Genomic DNA, 26,445 nt, shown 5'->3' on the forward strand with positions numbered 1-26,445 from the left:
ATGCTGGAACCACTCTCCTTCCTCCTTCCTAGCAATGGTCCTGTCTGCACACGAGTCATTGCATCCAACGTTGCCTTGAATCTGCCTCAATGGCTCCCCTATTTACAATATCCTCGTTGCACAAGTTGGCTGCCTGTGTTGTCCCCACATGCTGTACATTTCCATGGTTCCACACCCTGTATACCCATCTACACAGACTCCCCCACACATTGGGGTTCTGCTGTCCCCTCGAGATATCTATTCCCCATTCCTTTATCCTTTCCTTCCGCTACAGGTTCACCTTTCACATCCAATCAGACTGTCACTCTGAACCTCATGTTACACATTATTGGTGTGGATTACAAATCAGTGTTTGTCTAGTCAACCCTATAAAGTCTGCAGCACTCCAGGTAGTGAAAACGTCCCTATTTATCTCGGGGTTCCCCATCATCTCCTTTTCTGATATGACCTTTATACGCATCCTCCCTTTTCTGTCTCTAGCACCTCACACTTTCATGACCTGATGCTTCTTTCTGCAGTGTCTGACCATGCAGCACCTCCGACTCGCCCTTTGTGTTCTTATTCTAGCCCCCAAAATTGTTTCACCTAAAGCCATCTTTTCCTGGTCCTCTCTGTGGATACCACAGATGGCTCGAAAGTATTCTGCAAATGTTCTATACCAGTGGATCTTAACCTGTGGCTCGAGGACTCCTTGCGGTCCACTAGGCCTGCAAAGGGGATCCACAACTGTTTTACAATATTAAATAATATTAAAATTAGTACATTAAAATGAATAAAGTATATACACAAATGAAGTAGAAATTTGAAAACGTTTTCTCTATTTGTGAATTAAACACATGTTATCAATATTTGAGCATTTGTTTGGTGCATGCTTGTTTCTGTATTTTTATTTTCTATTTTGAGGTTCAAATCATAGAAAGATACTGTGCCGGCGGTCTCCGGCTTCCAATAATGATTCAATGGGGGTCCCCAGATTCCAGTAGGGATTCAGTGAAGGTCCACAGAAGTCAAAAGGTTAAGAACAGCTGTTCTGTACCATATACTCGGATTTATAGGTAACTTAAATAAGTCAATTAGGGATACATCAACTTAATTATGTTTAACAGGGGCACCAGCACTTTATTCTTGTTTTGGAGGTGTAACAGAGCACAGAGTCATAAATCCTGCAAAAATAGGGTCCATAAAAAAATAAAAAATCTGGGGTGACAGTTCACAGAAGGTATATTTCATACAACCACCTTAATTTCAGTTACATTAAGATCAAGCACTAATGGCAATGTCCCCAGTATGCCTCTGCCATGTTGGCCTCAGTTCCAATTCTCTCTGCCAGAGATGCAAATGGCCAGATTGTGGCACTGTATATGTTCTCTGGTCCTCTCTGGAACTGGAGTGATACAGTGACATGAAGTAGTTTTTGGATTGAGGCGAAGTAAAAGAAAGAATGTACTTCAATGATAAACATCCTTAAGACGGGCCAAGCCACTTCATTGTTCCCTTATTAATGCAGGCCAAGACCTCTTGCTTCTGCATAGTAACTGGCACCCTCGAAGACCAGCACTACTCTAATTGTGCACTGCTAGGGTAACTTTATCCTTTATGTTATGCTTACTCGCAACGTCAATGGAGACATCAGTTTCAGGAAGCACAGTACTATCATGAAATTACATATGCAATGAGGAAGGAACTAGTTGCATTGGTCCATAGAGGGAAATCTAGATCCTCTCCTTTCAGCTCTCCACAGGATTTGCAGGAAGAAGATGCTAGTAAGTAATGCTTCCAACTCCTGCACTTAAACTATCAAATCATCTGCATAAAATGGCGAGGGTGGAAGTTGACACCTAACATTTTCCATTGTCACATCCCACTCTGGAGACAAAGCTGTGGATATGGAGATAGGAATGGAAAAGGCAAGGAGCTGGAATTTTTGTAATACACTAATCCAAGATATATTTTTAGAAAACATAAGCAATAGCAAATCCCTAAAGTCATTTTCGCCATTAAGGAGGTACCAAGTAGGCAATTCACAGTTCTCTATCAAGTCCCTTGCTGAGGGCCGACAGGAGAATAGCCTGTAAGCAGTGATTACTTCTACTAATTGCTGCTCTAAATTCAGCAATGCACATTACGGATGAGAAACTAGCACTGGTAGGGTAAGGGCTGGGACTCTGAGAAATATGATGTTTTATTTTGGTTTTGTATGCAATTTCCCAAAACACCATACTCTCCAAGCCATTTGTCCAACAGCCACCTAATCAAAAGGAACGAAGTACACTACTGTAGGGTCCATGGACTGTTTTCCAAAGAAACAATGTCCAAAAACTATGAGGGGAAAAAGGTCCTCTTGCACCATCCCCAAAAACTCCACATTGAAGATATCAGGAGCATATGTAGCTGGACTTAGACTCCCATGCCACCTCCATCGCCCCGACTCCGTCACATCATCAACTGCTCCATCAAGACCGCCAGCTTCTCCTACTGGAGAAGCCATCCGCCGACCAGACAGACCTCAAGACCTTCAGACCCTCTCCCTGCTCCCCTTCACAGTCAAGGTCATGGAGAAGGCCATTAATGCCCAACTCTCTGAATTATTCGACGAAACCACATACTCAACACCTCCCAATCCGTATTCTGAAACAACCACTGATCTGAGACTGCACTCCTCGCCGCCACAGACGATATCCGCCCCCTATTTGACTGGGGCGAAACCACAGCCGTCATCCTTCTGGACTCTCGTCCGCCTTTGATACGGTCACGCACCGCACCCTAATCACGAGCCTCCACAACGCCAGTATCCGCGATAAGGCCCTAGACTGGATTCACTCCTTTCTCACTGATCGAACACAGTGAGTCAGACTACCTCTGTTCCTCTCAGAACTCACAGAGATCAGCTGCCAAGTGCCCCAGGGCTCCTCCCTGAGCCCCACCCTTTTCAACGTCTACATGGCCCCCTGGCAGCCATCATCAGAACCATGGACTCAACATTGTCTCCTATGCCGTCACCCAGCTCCCTCAACAATAAACCCACAGCTGCTAGAACCAACTTCCACTGCAGGATGAAGGCAGTTGGCACCTGGATAAAAGACAGCTGCCTCAAGCTCAACTCGGACAAGACCGAAATACTCAACTTTGAACCCACCCCCGCAGCCTGGGACAACTCCTGGTGGCCCGTCACTTTGGGGAAGACCCCCCCATACACTATACCTCGGCATCATACTGGAGACCTCGCTCACTATGCACAGCTAGATTAACGCTGTATCTTCATCATGCTTCCACACGCTCCTCCTGATGTGAAAGACATTCAGATGGATCCCCACTGAATCCAGAAAGACTGTCACCCATGCTCTCAAAAGCAGCAGACTCAACTACAGCAACACACTCTATGCCAGCAACACCCAGAAACTCCTCAAGAAACTACAGAACGTTCAATATGCCCATGCCAGACTGGTCCTCAACATCCCCCGCCCCAGTCACATCACCGAACACCTTGGAGAACTCCACTGGCTCCCAGTCAAAAATAGAATTACGTTCAAGCTCCTCACCCATGCCTACAAAGCCATCCATGACCCAGGACCAGCATATGTAAATGTAAATGTAGGTATACTTGTAAAGCGCACTGCCGCCCTATCTCGGGGCATCCTGGCGCTGTATACCGCTGTGGAACCCTTCCTGGCTTTCCTTGTGAGATGCTCCCTACTGGGCACCCCCAAGGTGAAGCCAGGCATCCCAGCGATAATGGGGCCGTTGTGTGGAGATTAAGCAAGCTATTGCCCAGAGTTGCAGAGTGGGACCCATGATTAGAGTAGGCACCGAGGCGAGAATTATCGAGTCCGCAGACATTGAGCCCAAGACCCTGCCGCGTCAGGAATTGAACCCTAGTCCCGGGCCAGACCTCTGCATCAGGGACTGCCACTTCTAACCAGTGAGCCACACTTCTCCACTGAACCACCGCCTCTCTTTCCACGTACCCACCAGACAAATTCGCCTTGCTCAACTGGGCCTGGCCACTGTCCCATGGATCGACAAGACTAGACTAGAGCGTAGGAAGATCCTTCTCCCACCTCGCTGCCAAAACTGGGAACACCCTGCCTCTTTTCCTCAGGCAATCTCCATCGCTGACCCAATTCAGATTGGTTCTCAAGACCTGGCTCTTCGACTGACCCCCTGTGCGCAGACTAATCAGCAGCCCACCTAAGTGCCTTGAGATCCACACTGGTGACTCACTTGAGATCATCACCGGTGACTAACACCTGATTGATAGATTGGTACATGAAAATGTTGAAAGCTAAATGAAAAGTTCAGGATTATAGAAAAGGATCATGGATAATAAATGGGAGTAACATGGCTTCCACTGATGGATTTCATATGATCGACAACATCATAAATCTATGCTTTTTCTCGTATTCCCCATGATCTTAGGAAGATGGACAGAGTCTCCTAAGTATACATGGCAATTCTAGCAGACAATGATAAGTACTTGGACACCATGAACACTTTGCACACCAATGCATGCTTGGAACACCAAAACTCTACAAAGATATGGGAGTTGCAGGTATACTTTCTAATTATCATGATCCAGTGCAAGAGAGGAAGAAGAACATTTTCTTTAAAAGACAATGAAAAATATAACAGCCCTTTTTAAAGAGATCTCCTGCCCAGCCAATCAGGAGGTTGCGAGTCACCTACAGAGGGATTCCTTATGATGTGTGGTTTTCGAAGATATATAGCTTTGTGAAGTATCCATACATCAGTAGTCTCAAACCAGCTCTGTTACTAGATCGTTCTGAAATCGCTCAACTGTGCGGACACCAAGCATCAGGAGGAGGGAAGTTATACAATGTTTTCCTGCATCCCAATGAGTGATATTGGTCATAACAACGCACCAAAACCAGTTTACCCATACACCCAAATTAGGGTAGTTTAAATCAGTTTATGGATTACATCCAAATTTAGGCATATGGAAACCTATGCAGGGTAGCACGTCCATGGCTAGCTTTCCATAATATTATATTTGTCTGAGACACACAATTTTGCTGCGAATAAAAAGTTCTTCACATTTCCTTTTACATGCATGAACAGATGCCAATATTGGCATTGAACCAGTAAATAGCCTTAAAAACGACATCACGCAATGCCGCAACTCCACACCTCTCAAGCCTTTAAAATAGGAAAATTTACATGCATAACCAACAATTTTGATGTTCTGCTTTCAGTTTAAAACGCAGGTGAAAAACCAAGACCATATCTACTACCTTAAAACTACACACAAAATTCTAGATAAATTAGGGAGTGAATGACAACATTAATCATTAAAAGATTTTTAACAGAGGCATGTTTTCTACAAAATCAGAGCAATCTAACCAACTAATGAACTCATAAAGGTCAGCCAAATAGAACTGATGTGCCTTCCCCTCCCTCTTGAAGTGCCTTCTAAATGACAGATTGTTCAAAATGTAACTGTTAGACTAATCATGCCATGGTCTGCTGTGAGTAGAGGACCACTGCTCGCATGTATCATCTCTAGGTATGCATGGGTTTACAGTCTACCCAAGAACAATCAACCTTGTGACCTTGAGGAAGCTTAAACCCTTCCTCCCAGCCAAAGACTTCCAAACTGCAGTACAAGCACTAGTCATCCCTCGCATAGACTACGGCAGCGTGGCCCTCTGCGGTCTCCCCCTAACTACAACTGCACCCCTAAGAGCTTCACTAAACGCGGCAGCAAGACTCATCACTGGATCGAAAAAACACTCACATATCTCCCCTGACTTTAAATCCCTGAACTGGCTGCCTTTTGAAGCCAGAATACATCTGAAAATTGCCTGCATGACGCACAAGGCTATACACCTGAAATCACCCGGCTACCTCACTCAGAAGTTGACAATTTCCGGCTGGTCCAGAACCACCAGAAGTACAAACAATCTTCTGCTGAAGCCTCAAAGATTCCGGAAGGAAAAAAACTTACAAACGCTCCTTCTCAGGAATGGCGCCCAGGATCTGGAACTCACTCCCTCCTGAAACCAGACTCATCTCCTCCACTCTTCTTTTTAAGAAAGAAGTTAAAGCTATCCTCATGGCTAAATACACTTGAACTACTACTTTTGATCTTTTAAGACTCTGCGTCGATCTGTACTACTTGTTTGATTCCTATGCACATGTGTTTTACTTGTATTATTGAACTACCTGATTGTTCATGCTCCCTCTTATTTGTACTACTTGCATTGATGACCTACCTTCCTACTATGCTCCCTCGTGTACCCACCCTACCACTCACTTACCCCTTGCCTTTGTAAAGCGCTCTGTTATCTGCAAAGATCTTGTTCGCGCTATATAAAACTTTCAAAATAAATAATTAAATACCAAACCATGGCCTGGGATACTTGGTGCAGAGGCATTTTATAGGTGTCCACCTACATGACACCTTCTTAACCTCACAACCTCCCCTCCCGCTAGAAACAAAATGCATGTTCATATTTTACCTGTGAGCTTTGTACTCGAGGGCTACCTTCTGTGTCAACTCCTCCAGAACACTTTCATCCTGAGCCCAGTCCTAAATAGAAAAAAAGGTTTAAAACCACAAAGGAAACCGGTAATCTATACATTGATGAAGGAAGGTGAAAGCATTTGACAAAGTTGATTAAAATGCAAAGTATTTAGATTAACAGTCAAAACTTTGCAATGGTGAACGTAAAATTCAAAGCAATAACACAATTGTAAATGTGCAAACTTCAATAGGTATAGCTATGTGTATAGGCCATAAAAAAACTAAAAAGCAAGCTTCCGTTAACTAGATGTGAACCTAATATTGCTGAACTGGGGACACAGAGCAAATCAGGCGCTTGTACTAGTTTAATAGTGTCAACTGCCCCTGCATATCAAGGTACAACCCCAATTTAATGACCCCTACAAATATTGCAGATTACCTCACCAGTAATAGCTTGACCAAAGGTTACTGTTCGAAAGGTGACAACTACAGCTGAAGTGACTAGTATAGCTCCAGTACCTGTTGTTAATGCTCAATCTGTAACCAGCATAGGAGCAAGTGTTTCTCCACTTGTGGAGACAAGACCTGAGACTCAACTAGTTGCCAGAGGTTTACCCACATCATGATTTGTCCCAACTTCCCAGAACTCACAGATAGTTGCTTGGAAGCCACCGCTAACGGTGCAAGCATTAATAGATGGAGGGGCATTAGTACTCACGGCCCCAATATCACCATAAGAAATAGTTGTGACTGAGGAGGACTATATACCAGCCTGGATTTACAAAACAGCAGGACCTAGTAGGGCAGTTGAAGCCAGAAATCTGTTTGCACATAACTCAAACTGATCTGTTGGCAAAATAAGTCACTCAATGAAACCGGAGCGATGCAAAATACTGTAGCGATGAGTTAGATATGAAGCAGTCATGAAGCATATAAGGATGAAAGAAAATGTAATGCAAGCACAAACAAAGCAGGCTCAGAAATGTTTTCAGAATCCTTCTTTTGGAGGCAATCAAGGAAACATGCAGGGAGTTGCTGTGCCACAGTCTGGTTTTCAAGGAAATCATGGAGAAATTAATATGTTACAGGCTAGAGGTGTTCCTGTGGGTACAGGACCCGGATCAGATATTGCTATTATAAAAAAAGGTTACAGCTTGTCACATCTGTCAGAGTTGGGCATTGGAAGATGGAATGTTGATATAATCCTGATAATGCTATAGGAAATGTACAAATGCTGCAAGGGACATGCTCCTATGATGCCTGTTGCACCTGCACAAATGGGGAATCCTAGGTTTAATCTAAATCAAATGCCATAATTGAATACTAATCAATTTCAGTTCCAGGGGGACCCCCTTGGCACAGTACTCTGGCAGAGAGCTCATGATTGATCCCAGAGGGGGCCCCTCCACGTGCCTTGCAAGGAGGGGGGGGGCCTCAAGTTTCGGTACGCTAGTGTGGGATACCCATTAACTGGCATGGTCCCACACTCTGTGGAGCTACTGTTAACGAGACCAAAGACACAATATATATATATATATAATAATACGCTTACCTGATATGAGCAAAGTATATTGGCCTCTGACAATATTGTTTTGAAAATATGTACAGTGATGAACCCTTCAATTTTGTTACCTGTAAATGATGTGAACGGTGATGACAGTGAACATGATTTTCTAGCTGTCGTGAAATTGTGCTCCAAACCCCGTCCTGACAAAGGACAAACCCCGAATTGAGCCTGATCATGTGCGATTCATAGATGGCTCATGCTTGAGAAGAAATGATGGCATATGCCATGTTCACCGTAATTGATGTGGTCGAAGCGTCATGGCTTCAAAAAGTTTTTCTGCCTAAGTTGCTGAGCTGATTGCTCTTACTAGAGCCTGCAGTTTAACTGGTCGAATGAGAGTCACCATATTCACTGACAGCCAGTATGGGTTAAGTATCATCCATGATTTTCGAGAATTGTGGTCACAGAGGGGCTTTCTTACGACATACGCCAAGGGCCTGTGGGATACTCTGCAATTTCCAGGAGAAATTGCTATAGTAAAGTATTTTGCTCATCAAGGAGGAAGTGGATATGTTGCCATGGCCAACCGATACTCTGACTCATTAGCAAGGTATTGTGCATTATTTGCCTGTTCCTTAAATGGAAATTTCACATGTGAGTCTTTAGAGGAGAGTTCTTCTGCAATGTTGATAAAAGTTAACGACATGTGAGATGATCTGAAACTGGTGCAGGAAAATGTGTCAGAAGCAGAACAGAATGGTTAGGTAAAGGCAGGAAGCAAGAAAAATGCAAATGGCATCTGGGTGTCAGCAAATTGGAGACCAGTATTACCAGATAGCTTGTTGTTTCCAATAACACAATACTACCATGGATACTCACATTTAGGGAGACACGCAGTGGTGAGACTTTTCAGGCAGATTTGGTACAACTCCAGATTCACAATGTTGGCAGAAGAGATATGCCATTGGTGTGTAACATGTCCACAGTTAAATGTAGGGAAACAAACACAAGTGACTAACACACCTAGGGAGATCAGGTGGCCCATTCAACAGGATGCACATGGATTTTATCGAGATGCCTGTGCATAAGAGGCTGAGATATATCCTAGTGATTGTGTACGTCTTCTCAAGATGGATGGGAGAGTACACAACTTGAAGAAGCAACAGTCTTACGGTAGCTAAGCTGTTATTACGTGAATTCATGCCCAGGTTCACCCTGACTATTTCTCTTGAGTCAGATAGAGGAATGTACTTCAACAATGAAGGGATGAAGATGATCTGCACAACCTAACAGACTGAACAAAGATTACATTGCATTTACAGACCAGGAGCCCCTGGTATCGTTTAGCAAATAAATAGTACCATCAAGTATAGATTGGCCTAGGTCTTACATCAACCTCTCTGAAACGGCCAGACGCTTTAGCTTTGGTGTTGATGAGTATCCAGAGTGCCAGACAGGAAGACGGGGTTATCCCTCCCATGAAATATTGATGGACAGAGCAATTAGATAACCTGCCAATCACTGACGATATCATACTATATTATTGTCAAGGACTTGCTAATGGGTTATTTCTGTCTCTCATGAGGTCTCAGCTGCTACGCAAGACTCGCATCAAGAACAGTGCCACAACCTCAATCCTGGTGATTGGGTTCAAGGCAAGTCTTCCGAACGTGCTTCTCGATCACGACACAGATGGAAAGGCCCCTTTCAGGTGGTCCTCACTACACATACTGCTAAGTGTGCTGGGAGTCCAGAGTTGGATTCATGCCTTGCACACCAAAAGAGTGAACAATCCAGAAAAAGTGCCTCTGGTCTATGATCCTGAACTGGTTGCACCACCAATCGAAAGACCACCCAAGCCAACAGCATCATTGTCAGTCCAGTCACTGGAAGAAGGAAAGGGTCAAGATCAGTTGACGGAATGTCAAGTGTAAGTACCTGAAATCACAGAGTGGCATTGAGATCTCTAACAGAGGAGAAGTAGAGATCGAGTCACAGAGAGAAAATGCCACTGACGTGGTACTAAGACAAGAAGATCGAGGTGAAGGAACCAGCACTGCAACAAGGAGAATAAATCGACAAGCGGACCAGTCACAAAGTTATGAAAACAAAATTCTGAGAAGTTCTTCAATAGCTCAAATTCCATAAATACTACTTGAAGAGGCGGAGTACAGCAGCGAAGGTGGCCTAGATCCAAATCAGATAAAACCTAAGAAGATCAAAAAGAGCATGAGTGCCCTGCAGCAGATATTCAGCACTTGAATGTCATACTTTGTGAACACTGCTTTGAATGTCACATTTGAAGACTTGTGCAAAGTGAATCCTCAACTATTTGAACCTCTCGGATAGAGAGAAAACAAGACTGATGGAGATGAGCTGAAAGAGAAAAAAAAGACTTTAAATCAAACGGAATTAAAGAAAGAATTTTGAGCTGTGCCTATTAGATGTTTATTGTTTTCATTCTTTGTTTTAGAGAAGATCAACCTAGGCCTGAGTTGAAAGTTACAGAAGCATAGGATCAACATTTTAGAAGAACACGGAGTAGGGTTAAGGATTGCCTGGTTAGAAGCTTTATTGTTGTAAGAAGAATAAAAAAGATCAACCGCACAAAAGATCTACATACTAAAACTTGCTACAAGTTATTGAACTAAGTGCTTTGAATTGACTTGACTCAGAACGTGTTGCATTAGTAATACGTGCAAATATATCATAGGTTTCATTTTTATAATAACAGTACTAATGATCACTGTAGTACTAATAGGATTTTATCTAGCCCAGAGTGAGAGCCTATAGCAAAGAACATTACTAATTCACCTATTTACCATACTAAGGAAGACCCCTTTAGTTACTCCTTTGTAAGCTATAAAAGAATAATTATTCTACTAATGTTTCCATATATGCAAAGGATTATTACATTTGCATACACCTACATCAGTTTCAGAAGAAGTTACCTATTACCATATACCTCTATCATATGCGATTTCTTGCAGCATCCTAATTTCATTAGTTTATAGGCGAGGACATTTTGAGTATTTCTATTCTAATCATGATCTAATACTTTCCAGTGTACCATTAATCAAGAACATGAACCTACACTTACAAGCAAAGGTGATGGGCACACCCTGGTACTATTTCTTTCCTCATAGATAGTGTGAAGGCTTACAAGGACAATTTAACCAGGTTAATGCTACCTATAGAGAAGGATTATATAATGGCTTTAGAAAAGATATAACCTAACATGACACAAACTACTGACAAAAAGTGATTTTCTAAATAATGCTTGGAAGAAGGAATAAGACGATTTTAGAAAGAAGACGGTTGACCCTAAACAGACTTGACAGGCAACACAAAGGAAAAATTTGTGTGTACAGAAGACAAACACCCAAAAGTACTAGACATGATTAGTGGTTGTGAGCACACATTCGGACAGGGGGATCATGGCAAATTTTACAGTGAGACGAAAATGCTATTCCAGGGGTTTATTACATTTCTGGACTGAATGCATACTTCTTATTGCCAGCTAATTGGGGGAGAATCTGCTATTTAGGCATACTAATTCCAAAGATGTACCATGTTAAGAGTGCTAGCTGCACTAATATTAACACTCGCACACATCCAGAAATGCAGTACAAAAACAGGAACTGGACAAGTAGGGAACTTATTTGGATCGGTCATTCCACATGTAGGCATCATCTTAAACGGCGAAAAGATTAAATAGTTGTCAACAACATGGCAATTAGTACATACAGAGCTCTGCTTGTAATTAATGCAGAACTAATAGCTATACAGTTGATGGCTTTAGCGGATCAACTTGTCTTAGACATCTTACTCGCAGAAAAGGGCAGTCTGCAAAATGTTTAAATTAACTAATTGTTGTACATACATACATGAGGAGAGTATAGAAATAGAAGGCTTCGTTAAAGTATATATATCAAATTTAGAACATGAATAACGTGAATTGGAAACACCAAGTTTGTTTGAAAATTTTGAAAATGGAGATGCCATGATTGGAAATGGTTTTCAACAGCAGGAAAAAGTATATTGAAGGCTATTCTAATGCCAATAGTAATAGTGGGGCTATGTCTAATATTTCTTTACACACTGTTCTTGAACTGTAAATACATATTTTGCAAGAGAAAAGAAAGGTTGGAAAATAAATGTTATGAGAAGGATTTGGGTTTGAGGGGTATTATGAATGATGCCTACATGAACTCATTGAAATGTAAGGGTTTGAAAGAAAAAGATGACTCAACGGACGAAGAAAGTGCACCCTGAAACGGACTCACATGAGAAACCTAGATATGAGATGATGAATAAAATCATCAGACGCAGGATTTTGGGGGGTTGAAAAGTTTTACAATATTTTTACCTCATAACAATGTAGAAATGCGCTTTAACATTAACACAAAAAGTTTATATCAAAATAGTGGTAGAGAACATATGCTTTTAATAAACGTTCAAAAAGTGAAAATGCTGCTTATTTGTGCAGGAAGCTCACATTTCTATTGTTCTTTCAAAGCTACGCCTCAATATTTTCTTGATTTTTTCATACCCCTTTAATAAAATAAATGCGTTTCTGTAAATGCTGATTTATTATAACTGAACTGTAAAACTTGACATCTTTGTGAAATTTGCTGTTTTTTGCAAAATGTATTTCTTTCCATCCTCACACCATATGACTTCATTATATTTTAGATTATTTCCGCTACCACATGCTTATAATGAATAAGTATATTAATGAAAGAAAATGCTTGCTGTAGGTTTAAATTCTATGATCCAACCAGGAAATGCTAGATATTAATGATTAATTTCATAGAGTAGACCACTGTTACACAATGAGACACTGAACAGCTAACAGAGTAGGCTTGAAAGGTTCTCATGAGAACCTTCCTAAGTATATATTTTTGTAATATGCTGTAGCCACATTCAAATAACTAAATTTCGACCTGGACGTTTACCATGGATATCAAGGAAGTAAACGACAACCCATCAGAAGATCCTTTCCTACTGGTTAGTAATGATTCAACATGTTTTGTGCTTTCTATATGGTACATGTTCCTAGTTAGAGAGTTAAAGCATTCTATGCACTTCTGCCATGCCTCTTAGTACTTTGCAGGGTAGGGCAGGTTAGCTAATTGACATAAGCTACTGCTAACAGTGATTTATTTGATTTTCTTATGCTTTGTGAAGAGACTTTCCATTATTATGCTGATCATAGCTACAGCTGTGATTAAATCCTTTCCTTTACCTGTTTTAATGGTTGCTACTGCAGCCGTTAGGGAACTCAGCTGAGTTTCCAGAACTACTCTTTATGGGAGTTCAACTTTTTAATAGTTATTAGTCTGCTCTAAATTTATTTGCTCTTTTCCAAAAATGAACTTTTTATAGGTTCTAGTTAGGATAGGTTAGATCCTTTAGATTAAAGTAGGGACTAATACCTTTATGGCACACATTGTTATTTTGTATAATTGTTCTAACCACAATGTTCTCGATATATCTGGAATTGGATTGAACTAATCTGAGGAAAAAAAAAAGACTAATCTCTTAATGAAGAAAATAAACTTTTAAAACATCATCAAACTCCTCATCATTGGCTGAACATGCTGTAAGACGATTATTTTAACATTAAACGCTTTAAGATGAATATTTTAGAGATGTGTTTGGTTTGTGTTCCATTCTAATATGGTGGCACATATTCATCCACCTAAAGGGGTGTGGAAATTGGAGGTTTGTTTAGTAAGTTTAAAGTGGAGCTACTTCTAAAATCTCTATGAGATTTCTGCGCCCTCTCAGGTCTAATGAATAGGATCATTTCATACAGCACACTCCTATACACATACCAAAAGAATATTTTCCAAATATGTAAATAAAACAGGAGTGGTTGTTTTTTTGGCCAGATTATAAAGCTCAGTCCTTTCTTTAGCAAGGGGTTCATACTAGTCCATGTCATCACAGTTTTAAGGAGTCAATGCTACTGTGTGTGCTTGCTATTAAACATTACAGGGTGAAGACAAATATGACCTGGTACACATGTTCATCACGCTTATACAAAGACTGGGCGTAATGGTTCAATGATCAAAGGATTGTCACTTGCATACAGAGACCAGGCATGTGAGTTTGATGCTCTTACGACACTAAAGTCTGACCTCATGCCCTACACTAAGAGTGCCTCACATTAGGAGTGTTGTTGGAATCACTCGTTGCCATGGCGATGCCTGTACCCAGCTCTATGGAACATTTGTGCCACAGTCTCCACATTTGCTATCTTTGCTTCTTGTCTTTGGAGTTGGGAATAAAGGCTTTCTCAGTTGTGAAAAGAGCTTCAATGACTTGCTGTTGTGCATTGGGATGAATCTCTGATAGTGTTGCCCGTAAACCCCCTTTTCAAGCCATGAGCAGAGGGTATCAGGTCAGGAGGCCTGAGCAGTTCACCCCCTTTGACGACAATCCAAAGCGCAAAAGTGGAGGGAACTAAAAGTGCCTCAAAGGGTCTTCAGAGGGTCTTGGTTGGTCACTTCTCTTCTCCTTTTCGTTGAGATACAAAAGGCTAGATACAAGAGGCTAGAAACAGCAAATTTAAATTCAGGAGCCTGGTGATTTTATCATGTTAAGTTCTGCACTGGAGGTCCAGTGTACAGTGATGTAATAAGCTATTAACTCACCCTGAATAATAAATTACCACCAACAGACGACAGCACCAGACATGACATTAGGCAATATATTTGTCAGGGTGCACTGTTTTTGTATTGCTTCAAGATTAAATATTTTAATACACACCACAACACTTTTGAAGCGTTATCTTTAAGTATTGTTGTCTGCACTAACTAAAACCTAAAAACCTCAGAAAACATTATTTTAATTAAAATATACATTCTCTCCATTACCAATTTGCAACAGCATAAAATGGGAGTTTGGGGACAGGGTTTGGAAAGCATTTGGTAAATTTTCCCATTCGGTCATTGAGCAAATGTTTCTTTTGATGTCTCTGAAGTTAGAAAGTGATGCATAACAATATATAAATGTCGTTCCATATTCAGTAACTTCTTCCATCACTGAGAATAAAACATTGATTTATGATGTGTCTGAAGCACCTTTTGGGTCTGTCTTAGTTTTGTTTTGCAACTTCAAAAGCCTCGGTCCTTGGAGGGCCATGCATCGAAGCGAATAAAAGATAAATACTTCAAAACCACAAACGATTATAGCTCGGAAGAACCAAATAATGCTTCAGGCTATGGTATTGTGTTTAAGCTGCGAGCCTTGCCTTGCATGCGCCTTGCTTCAGACAGGAATGTGCCGAAAGTGATGCAGCGCTTTTGATGAAACATGGCAGCACACATGCCTGCATAATGATACACACCTATGGGTGCTCCTGATCGGCAGACCGGTTAGTTCAGCCGAATGAACACAAAGCAAACAAAAGAGTTGCCCAATCAAATACTCCCACATCAAATCAGCTCTCACATCAAAATACATTCCACATCCTCTGCGTTGACGACATTTTTTCATAAAACTGCTCATCCAGTTGAACATTTCAAAAGTGGTGGATCGACAATGAGATATTTATGCAAAAAAGTACACACTTTCTTCAGATTTTTTAAAAACATTTTCAATGTTTTCATGAAAGAAATGAAACAAACATTACAAACAGCACATTGTAATCTTCCAATACAACAACAACTAGTTTAAGTACACGGCTCATAGGTGGGCAAGCAAGATGGCCAAGTAGAAGTTCCCTGTGGAGCTCCCACCGACAGAAACTCAAATCTGCCATAATCCTACACCATCCAGGGGAGAACATGGCGGCAGACGGCTGAGCTGCCGTGGTGCTCCGTGAAGCGGACTCCGGTTGAGTTCCACCCGAGGACCTGACCCGACCCGGCGGGAAATTGAAGCAGGAATATTGGAGTATGCTGTGCGCTAGTAAAAACTGGGTCTTACCGCGATTTGAGGCTTTTGCGTTGATATTTTGGTATTTTGTTTTTCCCGTGCATCTCCACTGGCGGAGAGTCTTTCCACCATTTCTATGCCTGGATGTTGTGGCCACGCTCTGGCGGCACTTTTCGGAGTTCCTGGTGCCGATCCTGGTTACGGAGCAGAGGTGGTGAGTGAATCGTCGAGCTGCAAGGGATTTCCGCTGGTTTTGCGGCAGTGGTCTTCAACCGCCCTGGAGCTGAGGAGGGGTAGAAGAGCACGTAATCTAGTGCGCGTATCGAGCGGTGTCTCTACGAGGGACTGTGGGGAGTTGGTCCACCCCGTGACAGTGGCTGATGAGGAGGTTGAAGGGGGCCCCAGAAACGGTGAGGAGATTGTTGGAGAAGTGGGTAGCACAGAGCCAAAGCCTTCCCCCCGCCCGACTAAAATCAGATCTAAGGGCATAGTGTTCGAAAAAGGGGGGCAGACCCTACCTAAGACACAGGCTGCCCCTTTAACGGATAAGGGACCCTCTTCCTTTCTATCAGCAGAGGTTAAGTCTAAATCTAAGTGCACGCGCTCAACCAGTGTTAACACAAGGGCGAAAGCCAAAAGTATGATCGTTGCAGCAGAAGAAGGCTCTAAGATTACGCCATCTTTGCGCTCCTACTTCAAGGTTTTACCACAAGTTTTGCACCTTTCAAAATATCAGGATATGGCTGCTCTTAATGACGGGGAATGCGCAGGCAATACAGATACTATAGATATTACAGATATCTCAGTTGACATAGCTCCAGTTACAGCTTCTAACCCCGTTCTTACTATGGCTTTGACCCCGGCCCCGGCTCTGGTTCTGGTTCTGGTTCTGGCCCCGGGTATAGCCTCACTATCTCCTGTTGATACTTCTGCTGATACCCCAGTGTCCCCGGGGTCTATGGCTGTACTCTTAACAACAGTCAGCTCCTCACTAGTACTAGATGACGAGAGGCAGGTTAGGAGTAGTTCCTGCAGCCTGGTGGGGTTAGGACCTCCTGTTAGGGTCGTAGCGGTCTTTGTGGCTTCGGATGATTGTAATGGGGGGTCGATATCCGGAGGAAGGGAGGAAGACTTCACAGAGAAAGAAGGTGAAGACGAAGAGCGTTTGCTCCTGGAGGCTATACAGCCACAGGGTGATGTGCCTGCCTCTGCTAGTTTGATGCTAGGGGAACCTACAGCCAGCATCTCAGCCGCATCCCTGATGGCAATGTTTTCCACTCTCTCCCAGGATATAAAAAGGGGATTTGAGGAGTCTTCAGCTAATCAGGCAGAGATAAGGAGCTACTATGAATCTCTAGATACTAAATTTGATGGCCTAGCATCAAGAACTGGGGCATTGGAAGAGAATATGGCGGTGTTATCACTTCATGTGGATAAAGTTGAAGAGGACATTGTTAAGCTGAAGAGAGAAGATCAGGCCCTCTTGGACAGGATGGAGGTGTTGGAAAACAACGCTAGACGCGGTAACATCCGTATCCTTAATGTGCCTGAAGGGACAGAAGGCTCAGAGATCAAACAGTTTGTTACTCGACTTCTGAAAGACTCGTTAAGCCTTGATTGCTCAGTGGAGGAGCTGGCCACAGACATTCAAAGGGTACATAGAGACCCCTTTAGACGTAACCCACAAAGATCTAAACCGCGCAAAATATTGGTTAATTTCCATACATATGCTCTTAAAGAGCAAATTCTCAACTTAGCCCTGAAACAGAAATCTTTATCAGGGAAAGGGTTTTCTTTTCTTATAAGATCGGATTTGGCCAGGGTCACACTCGAGAGGCAGTGGGAGCTCGGTAGGCGCTTAGATGCATTCAGGAAGGTGGGAGCAACAGCTCAGATGACATTCCCCGCTGCACTAAAAGTGATGCACAACAATAAAATGTTCAATATTAGGACAGTGCAGGCAGCGGATGAGCTTTTGTTGGAGTTGGGCAATAAGGCCTCTTCGGTATAGGGGAAGTTAGTGCCTCCAGGAAATGGAGAAAGTAGGGGTCTCTTCCTCATTTAATCACAGCATTTAGATATAAAGAAGATGCTTGATGAGGCGTTGCCACACGGCGGAGATTGGTCACGACTGCAGGTCTGGGAAGACGCTGGGGTGCAGGTATTAGGTGATATGTTTGAGGACGGGGCTATGCTGCCTTATCAGTCCCTCCAGGAGAGATTTGACTTGCCAGATGGAGATTTCTTATTGCACATGGCAGTGACTAGAGCGATACAGGCGCATTGGAAGGAAGGATTGATGGAACTCAAGACCTCAATGGCCTGTCAGTATGCTATGATGGCAGCGGGGACCTTTAAAGCAGTCACGTGCTTGTACTCTAGAATGCTCAATGAGGGCCTCCCACACTTAGTGGCATTGAAAGGAAAATGGGAGGCGGACTTAGGCAGGGACATCCCGGAGACGGCCTGGAAGCAGATAATGCGGCGAGCGTGGAAGAGCACGAGGAATGCGAGATTCCAACTGGTAAATTTCTTTATACTCCATAGAGCGTACCTAACACCAGTGAAAATCCGTAAATACTTTGGGGTCGAAGAGGCGGCATGCCCCAGGTGCGCACGGACGGGGGTGGAACTGTACCAAATGCTCTGGTCCTGCCCAGTGATAGGGCTCTACTGGGAGGAGGTGGGTAACACTCTAAACACAATAACAGAGAGGGGGCTGGAGTTTGACAGGGCTCACTGCATGTTGCATTGGTTCCCCCACACATCCAAGAATAAAACCACAAGCAAATTTATAGATATGGGTCTCCTATTAGCCAAACGAGAAATCACGAGACACTGGAAGGCAGTGGTGGGTCCCACTAGCCGTAGATGGAAGGGGGAATTCCTGAAGTGGGCCTCCGGGGAAAGTACATTTAAATATCAGTTAGCCCGTAGGCACAACAACGACAGGGGCTGGAAATGGCGGCAGCATGGGAAGCTTTAGTGCAGGCACTACGAGACTGCGACCAGGGCTGAGGGGAGCAGATTAATGATGGAGGAGAGCCCCAGGCCATACCAGGCGCAATGCACAGGCACACACATCGTCATTCCTAGCAACAACAGTCAATAGGACTTTGAACAAGGAACCGCGTCGGGGATGGGAAGTTGGGGTGGGGGGTGGGTGGTTATAGTTATTGGTGGAACAAGGACAATGCTATGTGCGAGAGGCTTTGTTACTTTCGGGGCATTGATAGAGTGGCCCTGTTATAACGACAATCAATGTACTGCTTCGGTGTTGAGGGGACTTCTTTTGTGGGACTAGTATGCGGATGTGATGTCAGCTGTTGTATATCGATTTGTATATGTCTTGAATAAAACCAATAAACTACGTTTAAAAAAAAAAAAAGAAGATGCTTGATGAGAAAAATAAAATATACTTATTAAAAAAAAAAAAATACATAATTGAAAAAATTAAATTTAAAAATTTAGCATCTAGTAGCACAATTTATGTTCCTATATATTGTAGGTCACAAGGGTATTTAAAATTTGGTTTTCGGTTTGGGTCCGGGTGGGTCAGCGGGGGTCCGTAGTGGGGTGCCATCTACTGGATTTGATCAAGGGTTCTCCACGGGAGGGAGGGAGTGTGGCGAGAGGGAGGGTTGGGGGGGCGTTAAAAACAAAAAAGTTCCTCATTTGTCATTACAGTATGGTTTTTCATTATGAAGTTCAGCTGGTGCTCCATGATTTGCAGCTGAGCTTGTCTTGGTTAGAACAGCAGAACGGCATTCCTTGTTACCAGTGTCATTATTGGGTACAAACTCTGGTTGGTCTCTTTTTGCTATAGCTATGGCTAATATAAAAATATTTTCCTGGAATATAAATGGCCTGCGGACCAAGCCCAGGGCTAGAAAATTGTTTCAGTATCTTCGAGATATAGACGCACAGGTCATTTTGCTCCAGGAAACGCACTTGATTCAGTCTGAAATAGAGATAGTGGTAAAGAAAAATAGGTTGATTGACTTTGCGGTCTCCACTTCCTAAGCCACGAATACGAGGGGAGTGTCTTTGATCCTTAAAAACAACTAAAGGTCCCCCCCCCGCGCCCCTTCCTTTCCCTCTTTTCTTCTTTCTTCTTTCTCTGATTTTCCACTCATGTATATCTCATGCTCCATGTAAATATATATATTTTTTTACTCAATAAAAAATTACAGAAATTAAAAGGCTAGATTGATAACTTCTATGGCGGACCCAGGTGGCAGATGGGTTATAGCCTAACTAAATATATCGGGGGTCCAATTCACATTTGTGGGTTACTACGACCCGAACCAAGATGACCCCTTGGTACTAGAGACAATTTTCTTTCATCTTCTGTCTTTCCCCGATCCAGTTATATTTGCGGGAGATTTCAACATTGTACTTGACCCAATTTTAGATAAGTCACAAAATAATCGTTCCCTTACCCCTTCAAAATCCAGGACTTTTTTGCCTAATGCAATGAAGCAATTCGGGTACGTGGACATTTGGAGGGAAAGGTCAGGGACTCAGCAGGGAGTTTCGTTTAGAAACTACAAGTACCACCATCAATCTCGGATTGACTTTGTACTGATCAGTCATGGTTTAGTTGACGGAGTAAAGAATATTCATTATCGTCCCATACATCTATCCGATCACGCGGCCGTAGTATTGGAGCTTTCAGTGGCTTTCAATGCTTCAACTAGGAGCTGGACATTTGATCGCTCCTTGCTTTCCCATGTCGATGATGTTTTGTTCCTCAAAACTAAAGTCCAGCACTTTAAGGAAAATGTTGGGTCAGCTGATAATGGAATCGTCTGGGATTCCCTAAAGGCATTTTTACGAGGCCTTATTACATCTAAGGCCCTGGTCGCAGTCTCGTAGAAGGAAGGAGTATAGGGAGGCGGTGGCCTCAGTCGAAGCTGATATAGTTAAAACCTTCTCGTAGAAGTTACATCTTCTCGTAGAAGGAAGGAGTATAGGGAGGCGGTGGCCTCAGTCGAAGCTGATATAGTTAAAACCCAGCACGACATTGACACCAACTTGGCTTCCCCGGCAACCCTCTTGTCAGGCCTCCACAGTAAGTTACTCTCTTTAAAGGGCCAATTAAGTTCAGTTTTAAACCAGCGTATTCAAGAAAGATGGGATGCTAGTAAGATCGCTCATTTTTAATATGGCGAAGGCGCAGGGAAGTTATTGCACTGGAAAGCCAAAACGTATCAAGTTCGTAATAATATAGACTTGATTATGGTCAATAATGTTCCACGGTCCTCAGACTTGGATATAAGACAGGCTTTTAGAGAGTTCTTTCAGGATATATATCAGGAGGATAAAACTGTCGACCCTGATCAAATCAGGGAATGGCTGAATCAAATCGTCCTTCCGGCTCTATCAAGAGAATAGAGCGAGTTCTTAGATAGTAAAATTTCAGAGGGAGAAGTGAGAAAGGCCGTCCAAAATGCAAAAAAGGGGAAGGTGGCTGGGTGACGGTCTGCCAGCCGAAATTTATAGAGCATTAGAGCAAGAACTAGTCTCCTTCTTGACAGTTTTATTTAATCAAATTTTACAGGATGGTATTCGCCCTCCAGTATCCTGGGATAGCGCCTCCATAACTCTGATATTAAATCCCGGAAAGTCACCTACATCATGTGGCTCGTATAGACCCATATCGATCTTGAATGTGGACTATAAAATCTTTACCACAGTACTCGCTAAGAGATTCGCATCAGTGGCCCCTGAAATTCTTCACTCCGATCAGAAGGGTTTCGTGAAGGGACGACAGTTATACGAGTTAACTTATGACTTAATAGGGGCGATTGATATGGCCTTATTGGAGTCCCTTCCCTTGGCGGTCCTCACGTTGGACGCAACCAAGGCCTTTGACAGGGTGAACTGGGTTTACCTGTCGGAGGCCTTGGCCAAGTTCAAAGTTGGGCGGGAGAATGCGGCAGGCAATCGATCTCTTATATCAGAATCCCAATGCCCGTATTCTGGTAAACGGTGCCCTAACTGAGCCACTGAACATCTCGAGGTGGAACACAGCAGGGCTGCCCTCTCTCCCCGCTCTTGTTCGATCTATACATTGAACCATTTGCCCAGTGCTTAAGAGATAATGTCAACATCAGATCGTTCATGTATAAGGGGTGGGAGAGAAAGGTGGCCCTATACGCCGATGATATTTTGGTGTATACATCGGAGGTACACACTGCACTCCCTGCAGTCCTTAAGGTGGCTTCTGAGTTTGGCGAAATCTCCGGGTACGAGATTAATGCTTCTAAGACGGAGATGATGACATGGAATGTAGATCAGATTCCAGCAAATATTACAATACGTCCTGGTAATAAGATGAGATATCTGGGTGTTAATATCGTTAAGGATATCACTCAGATTGCCAATATAAACTTTGTAGCTGTAGCCAAGGAATGCCATAAATTGTTACAGTCATGGGCACAACTTACTTTATCATTTTTAGGACGGGTCAATTTAATTAAGATGTCTATTTTGCCTAAAATTTCTTTTCTTTTTAATACAATCCCGTTATATTTTGATCCTTCATTAATAAATAAATTACAGTCTGACATTAGTTCTTTCATTTGGAGTAAGCGCCTTTCGAGGATCTCCTGGAAGAAGCTTAGGAGGCGCAGAGAAAAGGGGGGAATCGCAGCCCCAGATTATCAGACATATGCATGGGCATTCCAACTGTCTCATGCCAGAATGCTTTTTAAAAATCCATCTGAGTATGGGGCAGGGTCTTTGTACTCCACCCTTCTTACAGGAGAAGGTGTCAGCCAATCAGGGTTTCTGTTCAAATTTGGGGACCCTAAGTTTAAAAAAAAAAAATTAAACTGAAGATTCTGCAGGGAATGGATAAAATGTGGGCACAGCTAACCAAAACTATTAAAGTAGGGTACTACGGTAGTAGGACCCTGTTATGGGATCTCCCCGAGAGTCCGGCTTGGTTGAGTGACAGTCTTGCGACTCCGATCAAGGATGCTGGGTTGGCTGTATGGGGCGATTTATTCATGGAGGGGGAATTGCTCCCGTGGGAATGCCTGAGAAACACCATTGGCCCTAACTTTGCTAGGTTTAAGCATATGCAAATATCCAGCTGGTCCCATGCATATACCTCCCGGCCAACACGTGGAAATAAACTTCCCCTAGGTGGGCATAGCCAGCTAATAACTCTTTTGGTTGATAAACCTTCCACCAAAAAGGAAATCTCAACATAGTACAAGCTGATTATGGAAGAAAGAGATGGTGTTTTTTCACTACCCGATGAGCTTTGGTCGTCCTCTATAATGTATTGTAATCTGCAAGAGCTTTGGAGCCTATCTTGTGGAATGTTGTGGGATGTAGTGAAACCATCTTGGCTCCGTAGAAATCATCTCTTGATCATCCATAGAGCCTATTACTCTCCCCTAAGGCTTTCGAAGTTCACTCAGGGGAGCGTGGTGGTATGCCTGGCTTGGTGGCCGCCTCAGACTGTCACATGTTCTGTGAATGCCGCATTTTGTCAACGTTTTGGGAGGCTGTAAGAAGAACTCTGTCATCATCCTTGAACTTGAATATAGTCTTCGATCTTCCATTGGTCATTTTTGGTATTCTGGATGGTGTCCAAAGTTTGGAGAAGAAGGTAGTTTTCTACTCTATCTTGCTTGCCAGAAGGGAGATATGTAGAAAATGGAAAGGCTCTTTGCTCCCTACGATCGAAGACTGGTACACCTCCGCATTGACGGTCTCCAGGTTAGACCTGGGTAGGTCTGGTAATTCAAACAAAAGGGCGTTCTGGCAACTATTAAATTGGGTTTCTCCAAATCGGCTATGATTTCCAGTTCTCTTTTACTATGTTCTAACGCTGTTTCGATACCGTGCACAAGCCAATGGCTGGAACAAGTAACACCAATATGACTGAAGCCTTTTCGAAACTTGGGATCATTAGTAAAGATTACTGGAACATTGCGAACCTGTAAGCCCATAGGGATGACATCCTTCTTAAGATATTCAGTCATCATTAGGGCATGCAGTGTGGTTCTTACATGTTTTTTACGACATTGTTCCAATTCATCTAACAGTGCATGCCCAGCATCCAATGCAGGCATTGCTGCTGTAGCACCAAGTAGGGATGGCCCATTTTTGATTCGTGAAATATACTACTCTGAGTAAGTAGGAGTTACAGTGTTAGTCGTCATATCTTAGACACACACCGAGGCACAAAGCCCTCACAACCGACCGGTTGTACTTAAATCATTAACAACAACAGAGGCTGTCCAATACCCCTGAACCAGGGACAATAAATAATAACACCTAACAAAAGGTTCAGGTACACAGATTCGGTAGCAAGCTACAGTTTCTACTGGAAAATTCATTCACATAGTGGGGGGGAGGAGGGGGAAAGGAGGAAGAACGAAAGAAGCCTGTATTTCAAAAATAATTACAAAAATTACTGATAATTTATTAGACATATAATTTCAAAAAACATATTGCATGTAAAATAAACGCTCATAAAAAAGTGTTGGCAAGACTAGGACAACCGATTCATTTTACCAAACACGTGGCTAACATACAGACATTACATATACCGAAAGAACAACAACTGCTGTTTTGGGTATGTACCTTATGTCTATATAATTTGTGGTCACATGGTCCTAACACATCAAACAATCGCAACTTGTGCCTTTCAGATTATGTAAACTACTATTCTGTTATCGACTGATGGTGCCCCTTCTTTGATTTTCACACCGTTCCAAGATGGCTGCCGACTTTTTGAGAGGGTTTTCCTTTGCCTCTCTCCATTTCTATATACTCGTGTCTGTTCCGGCGTGAGCAAAGTTTGCTGTGAGTGTCAGTACAGTAATTTATCCGGTTGAACCCGCGGACGTAGTAAGTACCCTTATGTGATGTTTTCATGGGGCAGAACGGACACTGCCTATAATCTATATTCGATAGTAATAACAGAAAATATATATATATATTTTTTTGTGCAGTGCCGTTTGTAATGTATAATTGGTACCAAGTAATACGTATCACCACATGATTATATACCCTGACGGGAGTACTGCCTAACATGATTCAGCAAGGTTTCTACTATCTAAACCTAGGGTATTTCTCCCAGGCCGACGTCTTTTGATCTAAATAAACGTAGTTTTACCGCATGTGATTTTGTTATGCTTAATGGCACGTTGCTGTAATTGGGGCGCCTGGACAGATTAAAGGGGCTATAAGCTGAGAAAGCTCTGGCGGGATTAATTCACTAGGTAGGCTTGTGGATAGTAGTAAGTCAACATAATTTTCAACATATTCTAGTGAATGCACTATTAATATGACCAGAACCCTAGGTATTTTTTATTAGATCCCCAGGTAGCCATGGATTAAATTAAAAATTTTGAGGCCAACTTATATGATGAGTCTTGGCACACGAGTAGTACAGGTTGTCATTCTTTGTTCAATTTCTTTTCCTATTTTAGTGCCGATTGACTGGGCATATGCTGGGCCATAAATAATTGGTCTTTTGGGACTTTTTGTCGTGCTGAAGACACTCTTATACTTAAGCTTCCCTATCAGCCCTCGAATGATGTTACGAGGACTTGTGATTTGTATCATAAGTAAGTATGTGTTTGATTTAAGTGCTTGGTAATTTTCTTTTTTCTTGGTCAGATCATTGTAATTTTGGACCACTTGTATCAACCGATTTCTTTGTAAATTGCAGATTTTAACGTATTATATCTGCTGTTCATTGACTGAACCGTCTGCTTTTAACATCGGTGAATATCCATTCATTATTCTTGGGGAAACAGTATCACTTTTGGTGTGGTGCTAGCTTTTAGCTTTCTGCTTATTTCCTCTCCTTCTCACCAACGGTGTTCTTACGTTTTTACTTTTAATTCTTTTTCCTCTAAAGAAGCCTACCCTTTTGAATGTAAATAGTGATTGTAATTTTCTTTTGTATAGTTATTGAAAACGCTCTCACTACTGTCTGTCCTAAGGATGACCGCATAGTCAACTAGCGGTCGAAACGCCGTCGACGCATTCTGTGGCCACAAACTGTGAAAGACACATTATGTTTGTTTTTGTTGTTCTTTCGGTATATGTAATGTCTGTATGTTAGCCACGTGTTTGGTAAAATGAATCGGTTGTCCTAGTCTTGCCAACACTTTTTTATGAGCGTTTATTTGACATGCAATATGTTTTTTGAAATTATATGTCTAATAAATTATCAGTAATTTTTGTAATTATTTTTGAAATACAGGCTTCTTTTGTTCTTCCTCCTTTCCCCCCCCCCCACTATGTGAATGAATTTTCCAGTAGAAACTGTAGCTTGCTACCGAATCTGTGTACCTGAACCTTTTGTTAGGTGTTAGTATTAGTGATGATGAAACATCAAGTCAAGGTAGAACTAGGAAAAAACCAGTATGTAAGATCACAGCAGGTGGCATTGCTGTAAATTTGATGGCTGATTCAGGATCCCCATACACGATCATCAATAGAAATAGGTGGGAGGAATTGTTCAGTTTTAACATTGGTCAAGATTTGAATAAACCAGATATACACCCTGTGAGTTACACGGGTGAGTCCATTG

At 42.5% G+C, this 26,445-nt stretch overlaps 1 protein-coding gene across 1 annotated transcript in view; it reads right to left on the bottom strand.

The window, feature by feature from the left end:
- Positions 1 to 26,445, bottom strand: part of PTPN14 (protein tyrosine phosphatase non-receptor type 14) — a 524,356-nt gene that overhangs the window by 104,826 nt on the left and 393,085 nt on the right. Inside the window, exon 6 of the mRNA XM_078649778.1 lies at positions 6,477 to 6,547. Coding sequence (XP_078505904.1) covers positions 6,477 to 6,547 — 71 coding nt within the window. The remainder of the gene's footprint in view (positions 1 to 6,476; positions 6,548 to 26,445) is intronic.

Source organism: Lissotriton helveticus, chromosome 6 (genome assembly GCF_964261635.1).
Source record: "Lissotriton helveticus chromosome 6, aLisHel1.1, whole genome shotgun sequence".
In the NCBI taxonomy this organism is placed as follows: Eukaryota; Metazoa; Chordata; class Amphibia; order Caudata; family Salamandridae; genus Lissotriton; species Lissotriton helveticus.